At 47.7% G+C, this 13,267-nt stretch overlaps 1 protein-coding gene across 1 annotated transcript in view; it reads left to right on the top strand.

Annotated features, from left to right (window-relative positions):
• Prkca (protein kinase C alpha) overlaps nt 1-13,267 on the top strand; it is a 406,878-nt gene that overhangs the window by 370,746 nt on the left and 22,865 nt on the right. The window contains exon 14 of the mRNA XM_028761244.1: nt 8,450-8,530. Within this exon, the coding sequence (XP_028617077.1) occupies nt 8,450-8,530 (81 nt within the window). The remainder of the gene's footprint in view (nt 1-8,449; nt 8,531-13,267) is intronic.

Genomic DNA, 13,267 nt, shown 5'->3' with positions numbered 1-13,267 from the left:
ACAACTCTTTAACCATCTCCTAATTCCCCAGTTTCAGCGCCCTTGGACTATGCTTCATTCTCCACAGCCTTTGGTACCACCCATGCTTTCATGGTCTGGAAGACAGTGTGCCTCCCCATCCTCCCTCCCAATGACCTTCAGGAAGAACCAGGTCCCAGTAGGTTGGCTTGGTGAATGCCTACTGCATCCTGGACCAGGGCAAGCACTCCCTTTGTTGTTTAATCTGGTCATCAATTCTGTTTTGCACGTAAGAATTTTTTACACAGAGATTTAGTTCATTTTTCCCAAGGCTCCAGTAAGATAGGCCTGGGCTTTGAACTCAGGGCTGGGCGGCTTTCCTCTGCAGTGCCTGTTGTCCTGAGAAGAAGAGAAAATTGCAGCTTCTCCTCAGAAGATACCCTGAGCACCCATCACACCCCCCATAAGCCTGCGGGGAGCTCACACAAGTACACTCATTCTCCATGCCCAGAGGCTGCTTGCTCCTGGTACTCAGGGGCCTGCATTAATTGGCTATTCATTTAGAGATTTATTTAAATCCCATGAAAATAGGCCAGGGATTTCTGAGCTGTATCCTACCCCTTCCTCTGTGAAATTGCCTGAGTATTAGTGGGGAGGAAGTGGATATCTCAAGAGTCATAACCAACAGTTATTCATTTCCTGGTGTGCACCTCCCGCTCACACCTGGCCTGTCATTTAATTTCTAAGCTCACACCAGTCCCCTGAGGCCAGTTGCACTTTCCCTGGTTCACATGGGGAAAAGAGACTTGGAGAGGGGTGCTGACCTACCCAAGCAAGCCAGCACAGATAGCAGGGGGGTACTGGCAGCCAGTGGCCCCTTCTCAGAGCACATGGCTCCCAGTCTTACTCAACACACCTCGGAAGAACTACTGGATGTGAGACCTCTGGAAAAACTAGAAAGCTCTTACAAACAAAACTTATCCCTAACTCTCCTTTTGATCCTTTGTGTAGGTAGTTACTCTGTTCTGAAGTGTAGTTAACATTTTGAATGGCTTCCAGGCTTAACAGGGGAGTCCCATGCTTGGGCTGCAGGTGAATACTAGACTATGAATCCAAAAAGGCAGAGACTGCCCTGGTCCGTGTAGCAGCCCCTTGGAAAGAGGCAGAGAGATCATGGCAATGTGTCTGATCCCAGGCTCATGGCTTGTGCCCTGTGTAGCCCTGTGTGGTACCCAGTGCTGAAGACAGACTAACGTTCCACCTCGGGCTTCTTTATTCCTTCTCATTCCCTCAGTCCTTGCTATGGGTCTGCTCTTGTAAGACCTTGGCGTGAAATCTATTTTTTTTAAAGGAGAGGAATATTAATAATTTCTTCCTCTAAATATAATTTTCAGCACCAAGTTTGACTTGAATGAGCTTGCCCTGCCTCAAAAGGGGCAGTCCCTAAACTCACGCCTGTGGCTTGTCAGCTGCTTCTATTCTTTCCAGTGTGACCAACTCAGAACATAATGGTGTTGTGCCTGCCTGTGAGCATGCGCGCCGTGAGCATGCGCCGTGAGCATGCGCGCCGTGAGCATGCGCGCCGTGAGCATGCGCGCCGTGAGCATGCGTACAAAGGCCAGAGGAGGACATCTGGCACTCTGCTCTATCGCTCTCCAATTTATGCCCTTGACAGGTTCCCTCGCTGAACCTGGAGGTAGACTGCCCTCCCGTCTATGCCTGCCACCACACTGGGGTTATGGACATGTGCAAAGATGTACTCAGTTTTCTGTGCAGGGGCTGTGGGAAAACCCCGGGTCCTCATGCTTTCAAAACAAGTGTCCCTCCCTTATATGGGAAGACAATTCACACCCAAATAAACAGACACTTCCTAGTCTCTTCAGTCGTAGACAAAAGCATCATTTTTGTCTTAATAAAAAATAGGTTTCTTGGCCCTGTAATCCCCTGGCTTCCAACTCTGGTCATATCTGTTGTTCTTGTACAATGCGTTTCTTCTGGAGATTTCAAATATCACAGATATTTCTTATGTAACTTTTTAATATCTGTGGTTGTAGATATTACACTTCCAAGTATTCATTTCACATCCACCTCCCCAGCTAGAGTCATTAATCCTGATGCCTAGCAGAATGTCCACCCCAAGACCCGACCTGAGAGCCATAAACAGTGACAGATGGAGAAAGAGCAAGCGGGAGGGTCACAAGAACTCATCCAAGTGCTTAAAGGTGGATTTTTATAGACGTTGCATCTGATATGTCATTAGCTACTATTTGTTGAGGGACTGAATAGAAAGGGTTAATGTTCATTTGAATGTCATTCCAGAGTGTTCAGCGTGTGTTCTGAGGACTGCCTCTCCTGTGGGAGTGTTTCCTCTCTCCTCCCTTGAGCCTGGTTGATTCTGCTGCCCTGAATACCTTTCTCCCACATACCTGGTTCTTATTTCTGAAGTCAGGCACTGTGGGTGACTCATTTTGCAGTTACCTCCCGTAAGCCCAACTCAGGGTGAACAAAGCCTCCTCATCCCCACCATATAACTTTCCAGGCAAAGGTGGGAATTTCAGGACCACACCAGGGGAAAGGCAAGTCACCCAAGGGCACTCAGCCCATGAGCCACAGAGCTAGTCCCCAGCAGCTGGGCTCAGCCCTCACACCCCGGCATGCTTCCCATTGCGTGTTGAACTCAGAATGGGTCATTAGAGTAGAGTCTGATTGGGAAGCCTCCCCCTTGTGCTGTTGTGGTGTCTCCTGTGTTTCACCCTCTGCTCTGGTACTATAGAAGGAGACAGGTGGAGCCTCAGGGACTCCCCTGACCTCACAGATCGATGCGCCTGGAAACCTCAAGCAAGCCCTTTGCTGTGGTGTAGGTTTAAGTTCCTTTCCAGAACCCTGAAGACACTCTTCATATCATCCTCAAGCCCTTTCCAGTCTTAACCTCCCAGCATCCCGAGGCCCTTCTGACCTTACACATGGGAGTCAGGAGGGCGTATGAACTGGATTGGCTCTGATCTACTCAGTTCTCCAGCAAAGCCTTATGTGTCCACCCAGTACTGGGTGAGGTCCTGATGCCGGGAGGAGAGGCAGGTCCTCTGTGGTGGGCACAGCCCTCATGAGGAGGACTTTAGGCTTGAGTGAGAATGAAAACAGTCTTAGTGTAAGACAGCCAAGGTTCCAAGAGCTGGCTGGCCCTAAAGTCCAGGCCCCAGAGGAACAAGTAAAAGAGAAGTGAAATCAGGGTCCAAACAGAACATCCAGAAAACTCTCTGACAGGTCTGTCTGCCTTCTTCCCTGCTGGTGCTTCCTCGACAAGTCAGCAGGGGGTTTTGATGGCCTGTACAAAGCTTCTCTCATAGGTCCTGTGTTCCTTCCTTTGAAATTTATGGTGTTTTTCAAAACAACTCTAACTCTTCCATCAAATAAAATACTTTTGGGAAAAAAGGGAACACTATCTTTTGTTTCCTTGAGAATAAAAAAGACTTGAACACATTTTATGCATGAGGCCTTTAGTTCCCAGTGGCAGCTTGGAAGGAGGCCTCTCCCTACCCCTGCCGCTTTTGGTGGTCAGACCTTTCATTTATTTAAGAATGTACTCTGGGGAGTTGGTACACATTATAGGAAAGTAAGGGCAGGGTCCAGTTCAAGCACACGAACCAACAAAACCACTGTCTCCATACTCTGTTGTGTTGCAGGGTTCATAAGCAGACGTACGGAGGGAAGCTGGCTTGCCAGCTCTTTGAACCTCTACCAAGCAGGCTTCCCCAAGAGCTGTCTAGGAAACCTTCCTAGGTCAAAAGAAGCAGTGTATTAAAACGGTCAAAAGCCATCATAGCCCAGCCTTGCCTCTTACTATAAGCCCGAGCAAGCAACACAACCCCTCTCTGCCTCAGTTCCTCTTGTTTGAAACAGGCATTACAAGGCTGAGATGAATGAGCGGGTAAAGATCCCAAATGGCTGTGGTGGTGATATTGGTCACAGCCTTTGTTACGGCCAGTAGTGTCCCACAGGGTCCCCAAGCTCTCCCATCTCTGGGCTGTCAGATGCCAGGGGCCATCTAAAGCATCGAGCGCTCTGGGATGCCTTCAAGCCAGTTGCCTTGGCAGAGGGGAAAAGGCTGGGTGGCCTTCAACCAATGGTCTTCCGGGAGCCCTCCCTGGGCCACTGGCCTAATGCGAAATGAGAAGCCGCCCCTGGTCCTTTCATACCCTGGTCCTATGCCCAGTTTGAAAGAACACTTATTCATACCTCACTTTTATAAGACAGGCAGCCATTTGTAACATCCTGACAGTCCCCCCAAGCAATTGGCTCATATACATATAATCACAGTGATCACACTGACAAATAGCTGTAAAAGGAGTTGACAGTGGCCCCAGTTGGGGTCTGCCTTCAAAGCCAGAGTTCAACCTCCCATGTGCTGCAGGGAAACCCGCCAACTCTAGACCTTCTCGCCAAGCCAGCCTCCTTTTGTGAGCTACCCCATTATGGGAAGCCAAATTGCCATGGCAGCCCCTGGCCCTGGGCCTCAGCATGTCAGGGAGCCCAAGCTTGGCTGCAAGCCTCCCTTGGCCCACAAGTGCCAGGGGCACCTGCATCTGTCCCCATTGGTGACAGACCCAAGAGACTCTCATATCTATTCTGTGCTCTCTGAACCATGTCTTCAGCTCTCAGCTGGGCCCCCGAGGCCAGTGCGAGCCAGAGAACCTAAGTTAGTTGTAGGGATTGATTGACTCCAAGGGCCCAAACCCTCGTTGCCCAGTGAAATGAAACACAAACCACAGCTGCATTCAGCGGGTCTTTTAATAGTTACAAAAGAAACAGATGAAACTGATTTCACTATATCCCATTTAACCCAGTATGCCCAATGTTAAAAAACTGCAAATGAGCTATTTTCCTTTTTTTTTTTTTTTTGAAATCCTCAAAATCTTAAATTTCACACCTAGAGACAGCTCAGTTTAGACTGGCCACATCTTATGGGCTTAGTTAGCAGGCGCCTAATGGCCACTGGACAGCACGGCTCTAGGCAACAGCATGCCAGATCTGTGGATCTGATCACCAGTCTTCAAGAAGAGCTCCTAGTAGCATTCTCTTTCACCCTGGGGGTTTTGGTTCATTAGAGGTGTTTATCCATAGCAGCAGATCCCTAAGCAAACGTGTGCTTTCCTGTGACAAGACAGTTTTGGTGGTGGGGTTGCACACTGTACTGCAACTGAGATCATCTGGCGTGCAAGCCCAGGGTGGCTGTGGTGGCTTGAATAGAGTTGACCCCCATAGACTCATGTGTGTGAATGCTTGGCCCATGGAGAGTGATACAATTAGGAGGTGTGGCCTTGTTGAAGGAAGTGTGTCCCTGTGGGGTCAGGCTTTGAGGTCCTATTCAAGCTCTGCCCAGTGTGGGGCACTCTCCTCCTGCTGCCTTCAGATCAAGATGTAGAACTCTCAGCCCCTTCTCCAGCACCATGTCTGCCTGGACACTGCCATGCTTCCTGCCACGATGGGAATGGACTGAACCTCTGAGACTGTAAGCCAGCCCAAGTTAAATGTTGTCTTTTGTAAGAGTTGCCATGGTCCTGGTGTCTCTTCACAGCAATGAAACCACAGAGGCTCCGATGAACTTCTCCAGAAAGGAACGCTTGGGTTGTCTTCCAAATGCCACCTCTGTATTACACCTGACAGCACACTGTGTTCGTAGTGACTGTAATCTCCATCTGGTAGCCTACCAGGTGGCTCAGCAGGATTAGCAACAGGGGTGAGAGAAATCCGTGGCACTCAAAGTTCTACTTTTGTGAGCCCTGGAGAAGGGAGAGGGTGTTATCAGCAGGGGTCTTGGGAGGTTAATGCTGCAGAAATCGAAAGAGGGTGAGCCCAGACTGAGTGGAGGGGAGAAGGAAAAACTCTGTAGGTGGCTGCGACCTTTCGGAATTGTAGCTCCGTCTGAACAGAAATGGGCTCCCACACCCTCTGACAGCTTTCTAGAATCAAATATGACTTAGCACCACGTGAACACGGGAGTCTGGCTGGTGGTATTGCTCAGGTATTCATGGCATATATAATATGAAAGGACATGAATGGATGGTTGCCGTGCATGATGAGTCATGCTGATATCCCAGCACTCAGGATGCCGTGAGTTCGAGGCCAGCCTGGACTGCATAGTACCAAGACCCTGAGAAGAAATGAAGTCTAAATTCCTGATTCATTTAGTTGCCTTCTGGGTTCAACATCAGATCCCCAGAACAGTGAGGAACACAGATTATAGGGACTGGCTTTGTATGCTGAAGAGAGCAGTTTATGCAACTGCTTTCAAAATGTCATTGTACCACTAATACTTTAAACCATTTGAAATTATTTCAGATGCTTTAGACTGATCTTCAGTGCCCTTTGATAACATTTTATCAAGTTCAGCATAAATATATCTGAAAGCCACAAAATTCTCTTAAAAAAACAAATAAACCAGCATTCAGAAACAAGTTAATCATTAGGTAGATTTGGACAAGTCTGGTAACTTTCTGAGCCTGAGTTTTCTCATCTATAAAATGGAAATAGTCATGTCTCTCCATCATGTGGCACAAGAAGATGCAAGATATGCGTAAAGTGTCTCACATGTAGACTTTGACTCTCTGAAGAAGGGTTTTTATTGCTTTCAATTTAGTTCAGATGGGCTTTGAAGAAAAGGTGAGGTAGCAATTTGTTGTTAGTGCGCTGACTCTAATCACTAACATATCGGTTGCTTGCCACTGTGGACATCTGCTCACTGTGAGCAAGCAGAGGTCAGGCGGCCTTCTGTCTTGCACCCAAGTCATCCTGACCATGAATACCCAGAATCAGCATGGCAGGAGACAAATGAGCCTCCAACTGCCTCAACCAGGAAGTAAAATATCACTTCTTCTCACTGTCCATTACCCAGAAGTTTTTTCTATTTAAAAGTGTAAATCTTGAACTATGAGAGGGTATACTAAACAAAACATGAGATGTTGGGGGTTTGTGAAGAACATTTGTAGAAATTAAAGCAGAGAATCCATATCCTTAAGACATAAAGAAATCGCATTAATCAATAAAAAATAATAAATGTCCCTGTAGTCCATGAGGGTAGGGGTCTTGTCCTTGCTACAATGTATCCCTAGCACTCCCCATAGTCTCCAAAAGAATGAATGAATAGGCCTGTCAATCAAGGTTGCCAGGCAGCTTACTAAAAAGAGAAGCACAGGTGTCTAATTCCTATGTGAATGAAACTCCAATATAGAAATATCACTTCCGGTCATCAAATTGACACTCTGAGAAACAATGACAGTAAGTTCTGTTGGTGAGAATTCAAGGACACAGATTCAGGTTTTCTGCTGCTGACAGAGATGCACTGTGTTGCCCTGCAAGCAATCTGACAGTGCCCAGAGCTTTATTTCTAAGGCAAAAAGAACTACTGAACCCAACCCAATTGTTCCATTCATAGGAATTTGCCCTGCAGAAATCATTGAAGGCTTTTGCAGAGATGTTCATGGCTTACTGTTTTGGTTTTTTTTTTTTTGTTATATGTATGAATGAAAACATTCATACATGTAAGTTTATGTACTACTCACATACCTAGTGTCCATGGAGAACAGAAAAGAAGGCCAGATTTCCTGGAACTGGAATTGCAGACACTTATGAAACACCAAGTAGGTTCTGGGTATTGAGCCTGGATCCACTATAAGAGCAAAAAGTACTCTTAACCATCAAGCCATCTCTCCAGACCCCTGCCGTCTACTGTCGAATAAAGTTACTACAGACTAGCAGGCTGGCATAATACCAGTTGTAAAGTTTCTTATTAGTTAATTCTTATTGAGAATAACAACCATCAGGAATAAATCAATAGAAACTAACTTACTGACCCTCAGAGTCCTATCCCTAAACTAAACATTGTAGCCATTCAAAAGTATATGATCAGATATCTCTGATGGTGTCATTTTTAAGATGTATTTATTTGTTTTATGTGTGTGTGCCCCTGAGTGTATAGGTGTGCACCGTGTATGTGTAGGTGCCTGCAGAAACCAGAAGAAGGTATCAGATTCCCTGTAACTAGAGTTTCTGGCAATTCTAACCACTTGATGTGGGTTCTGGGAGCCAATCCCAGGTCTTCTACAAGAGCAGCAAGCATTCATAAGCACCGAGCCACCTCTCCAGGCCCCCTCATGTTTTTTAACATCTAAATCCAACTCGCTGTCTGTTTTCACCAGTAAGGATACTGGTATCTAGCTTTAGACAATCAGTGACATCCCCAAGCGAATCCACAAGAGGAATCACAGAACAAGGTTTGGGTGGTATATACTGGAATGGTGGTTCTCAGGATACCTGCCGCCCTTTGAAGGGTCCTCTCCCTTGTCCCCCTGTGCAGAAATAGAGGCAGCATTTACCACCACCTCCTTAGCTTAGCAAGAGCTGTGATGACATGCCTGCCTGCTTGACTCAACTCTCCTGGCAGGAGCAGTTGAGTTAGTGCTACACATAACCGAATGTGTTTGTTTTCCCACAGATAATCGCCTATCAGCCGTACGGAAAGTCTGTGGACTGGTGGGCGTATGGCGTGCTGCTGTATGAGATGCTAGCTGGGCAGGTAATATTTCACTGTGTGTGTGTGTGTGTGTGTGTGTGTGTGTGTGTGTGTGTGTGTGTTTGTCACAAGTGGTGTGACCTTCACCCGACAGAAGGCAGAGGTGACAGGGGGACAGCCCAGAGTAACAAATGTTGCTCCAAACACATGACTTGGGGAGAGAGGGAGTAAAGCTCGGGAGAGCAGATGATCATCTCCTGATCATAAAAACTCCCAAGTGGGAGGCAGCAGTCTGGGGTGTGGACGCGGTGGCCACCGTATTGTGTCCCTTGCAAACCTATGACTGTTATGACTGCTGTGAGTTTTTCAGACCTGGGACTGGGGTATAGTTCCTACAACTTGGTCAACATCATCCCAAACATTGATTATGACTTATTTATGAAAAGAGGCAGAAGCCTGTGAGACTCACGGTTAGACCCTCCCTCTGTACCTATCTCGTCAGTGGCAATGGAGGGTCATTTCCACCGATGTCCAGCGAGGCTGAACTTCTGTTAGGAAAAGGCAAATTGAGTTTCACGTCGGATGAGACTTTTATCAGAGAATGGAGTTGCATTGCCTAGCAGAGCACTGCCACGTGCAAATGGCTTCAGCACCCGAGCCACGCCTTTGATAAACAACCTTCAGATCTCAGTGGCTGCCTCACATACTCCATACAGCCCTCTGTAGCTGGGAGAGATGGGCAGACGGGGAGAGTGAGTCCAACCCGAAGTCATGTGAGAATTCAAGGTCAGCGCTCTCCTGTCCTTTCTGTTTGTCATGGCTGACGGCCATAGAGTCATCCACAGACACCTCATTTCAGCCAGTGATGAAGAGAGATCGAGGGAATAGTCATGGGGAACATTTTAGAACCAGGCCTAAGTGGTGAACATCGCCCCTACCTATGTGGCACAGGCCACTTGACTCCCCTTGACTGTACAGAGGGCCAGGAGGCAGAGCTGTCTGAGAGCTTGGCTGGAGGCCGTGGGTTTGGCGAAGGCTTGAGGGACCTCTGACTTTATCCCTGTTTTGTCACTTTCCTGTTGCTGTGACAAGGCATCATAACCAAAGCAACTTATAACAGAAAGTGTTTAATTCGAGGTTCACAGTTCTAGAGGGTTAGAGTCCATGACCATCATGGTAGAGAACATGGCAGCAGGCAGGCATGGTACTGGAGAAGGAGCTGAGAGCCCACATCATTGTCTACAAGTGAGAGGCAGAGAGAGCTAACTGAGAATGAAAAGGCCACCCTCAGTGTCACCCCTACTCCAGAAAGGACACACCTCCCAATCCTTCCCAAACAGTTCCACCAAGTATTAAAACATAGGAGCCTATGGGAAATACTCCCATTCAGATCACCACAAAACCCAACTCTTCTTTTTTAAATTCCTGGGATTCTGAGGTAGTCCTGGGGACCTTGACCTTAGAGGTAAGAACCTCAATAATCAAGAAAGGGCAGACATACCCATGCTGAGCAGCAGGCACACGTTTCTGGGGACAAAGTGCCTACCATTCTGAGATGGTACAGTCACTGGCCATAATTTATTTGCACTCTGAATGCTTCCTACCTACAGTGAGGATAAAACAGACAGAAATCCTTACCTCCACAAGCTCACAGCTCAGAAGGAGAGAGAGAAAAGACTAATTAGAAGATGAAAATATATGTCAGTGATAAACTAAGAGGAAAAAGCATATAGCCCTGGTTAAGTTGAAGGGAAGCCACCAGCATGGCTGACACACAGTAAAATGGAGAAAGCCAGGGGTCTCTGGCCACGTGAACACAGTTGTCACGTCCAGACTTTTACTCTAGGACAGGAAGCCTGTTCTTTACGTTCTCTCTCTGTCATCATATCTAGTAGATACTAAAAATTTGTTTAGCTATGAAAAAAATACAAACACTTGCCTACATTCAGTCAGCACTCCTCGATGCTATTAAGAGTGGGATGGAGTGGTTTGTTTGTTTGTTTGTTCGTTCGTTCATTCGTTTGTTTATTCAGCCCCCCACCCCCATCGATCTGAGAATTCCTCTTAGGTGTAATGCCTTAGTACATGCGCATAGAAAAGCAGGCTATACAGGCTCACTATGACATGCAGGTGGGGGAAGCACAGGTTGCCTGTGCTGGAAGCCAATTTCCCCTTCTGAAAATTTCGACAACTAAATTTGACTGTGAATTGCCAGACACCTGGGAGCCCTGCCGACCACATAGGCAATGTGCAGTCTAGCCCCCTCCTTGATCCTTAGTGTTGAGCTCTCAAGGCCAGAAAACAAGCCCCTCACTGTGAGTCTCATTTGTATCTGCCAGCCAGTGGAACCAGCTGGGCAGGGACACAGCCTGGGTTTCCTAAGGGCACTCCATTTTCCAAGAGCATCCATGCCTTGCCTCCTTATTGGCTGACAGAAGACTAGGGTTTCCAAACAGCCTACAGTGAAGTCCTATCTTCCTCCTCTCCTTCCTTCCCTCCTTTCTCCCTCTTTTCCTTCCCACCTACCTGCCAGCCTTCCTCCCCACGATTTTCCAGGCTGCATTCCCTAGTGAGGAGCCCAGGAAGTAAGTCTCCCTTGGGCTTTGTGGTGACAAATGGCCAAAAGCAGCCTAAAGTGCAGTTGCCTTTGGCCCCCAGTTCGGAGGGTACACCTAGCAGCAGATACGCAAGACAGCTACACACATCGAATCCCAATCGGGAAGCTGAGAGCGATGAACGTTGCTGCTTATCTAGCTCTCAGGTCAGTCCTGGACCTCAGCCTATGGAATGTGGACACCCACATTTAGGGTGGGCCTTGCCACATCAGTTAACCAAGTCTAGAACTCTACATAGACATGCCCAGCATTTCATTTCCATGGTGATTCTGAATCTCATCAAGTTGACAGAATGAACCATCACAGGCCTTGTATATGAACCCTGAGGAGGTATCTGGGCCTTCCAGGGAGGTCCCTCTCACCCTTGTTCCCACACCTGGAGCTTCTGTACACCTTCTGGCGTATCCCCAAAGCTGCTTCTCAGCCACTTAGCATGCTTTGCATGCATCCCCCAAAGTCTCTATTGTGAAAAGGATAATAGTCCTCAAAAACGGCGCCTGCAAGGTTTCCAACATGCGGGTGCCTTGCTGGGCACAGGCCATAACCTCTGTTCCACACAGCTTTACCTGGCTGCCTACAAGGAGCAAACACAGTTCCAGTCAGAGCCTGCAAAATGAAGTGAATTCCTGGTGTGCCTACAACTTGGCCACCGGTGTCATACAAATACCCACAGCCCCTAACAGTCACAGGGACTCATCGACAAGAGCGGATCGGCACAGGGACTGAGGAGGAAGACTGATTATGAGCTTGTCCAAGGGGTCAGTCACTACATTTGTCTTCCTTAACTATAGAAGGCCAACAATGAGCAGGGAAAGGTAGCTGGTTGCAATTCTATGTGCCTTCGGCTTATCAGTTGTCAGCAGCCAAATGGAGCCATCAAGTCTGAATTGCCTGAGTCTATATCCAGTTTCTGAATGGCCTGACAGACATAACTGCTTGGGCAGGAGTATTAATAGCGCCTGTGTGGCCCTCTGATGAGCTCATTGCTGCTCCCAGTGTTCACAGCATTTGTCATAAGGGGACTGGCCCTCTCATCTGCGTCCTTTCCTTCCCATAGATGTTTATCTGTACAGGGTGTTTCATCTCAGTAATTGGAGCTTCAGCCCAAATGGTCCACGTGTGTCCCTCTCCCTTCCTCCTAGGTCCTCAGCAAACTGCAAAGCAACATGGCAGGTCCCTTCCCTTCTGCCTGTTAGGAAGTGATTCAGGAAGCGTTTTGTACCGTGGGAGCCATTTGTCTGATGAAAGCTTAGAGCTCTTCAGTGGGGCGTGGGGCTCAACACGTTCAGAAAATTTTCTTTACACAAACCCGAGACTCGTTAATGGGGAGCTGAGCTCGGAACACTGCGTCCAGATTTGCAGACACTTAAAACTCGCTGTAGGAATCGGGATGGTAGGGGAGCGAGGCACTCTGAAACGGTCACATACTAAGGACCCGGGCAGCAGCTCTCTCCACACTACGGGAATTGGCATTACTAGAAAGGAAGATGGATATAATTATAACCTGGCACCACTGACCTGCCCTCAGCACCAGGGCCTGCGAGTAGGTAATTATCTGTAAAGAGGCCCCTAGGGTGAGCTGGAGTGTCCCAGCAAGAACATCAACACGCTCACATCCTTTGGTGCGTAATCCCACACCCGGGATGCCGTTCCTCAGAAGTAATTCAGAGGAAAAAAGAGCCGGCATGCAGAGACGTTTCTACCAGTATTTGTTATCAAAACATGTTGCTTGAAGCGATTGTCAACACACCCAAGGACCCATGAATCCATTTGAAGAGATTTTGGTGGCTCTTGGGCTCTGAATGGGAATACTGCTGGCTACCAAGAAAAATGTGTTTGGAACAGTCAAAACAAAGATTACAGATAATATCTTATTTGAAAATAAGAAAATCTGAGAATCCATGAAAAAAAAGATATTTGTAAATATGACAGTGAAACTATACCCATGAAGTATCTATCATATGGCTGCTTAAGAGCTGAACAGAGAACCTGGTGGTTGTGGCGGTGCACACCTTTAAGTCCAGGACTTGGCAGAGGCAGAGAGGCAGAGAGGCAGAGAGGCAGAGAGGCAGAGAGGCAGAGAGGCAGAGAGGCAGAGAGGCAGAGAGGCAGAGGAGGCGGCAGAGGCAGGGGCCAGATCTCCGAGTCTGAGGTCCAATCCTGATCTCCAGATCAAGTTCCAGAA

The sequence above is a fragment of the Grammomys surdaster genome, unplaced genomic scaffold (genome assembly GCF_004785775.1).
Source record: "Grammomys surdaster isolate TR1022 unplaced genomic scaffold, NIH_TR_1.0 126906, whole genome shotgun sequence".
NCBI lineage: Eukaryota > Metazoa > Chordata > Mammalia > Rodentia > Muridae > Grammomys > Grammomys surdaster.
Note: the sequence above shows the minus strand (reverse complement) of the source record. Positions and strands in the feature narration are given on the sequence as shown.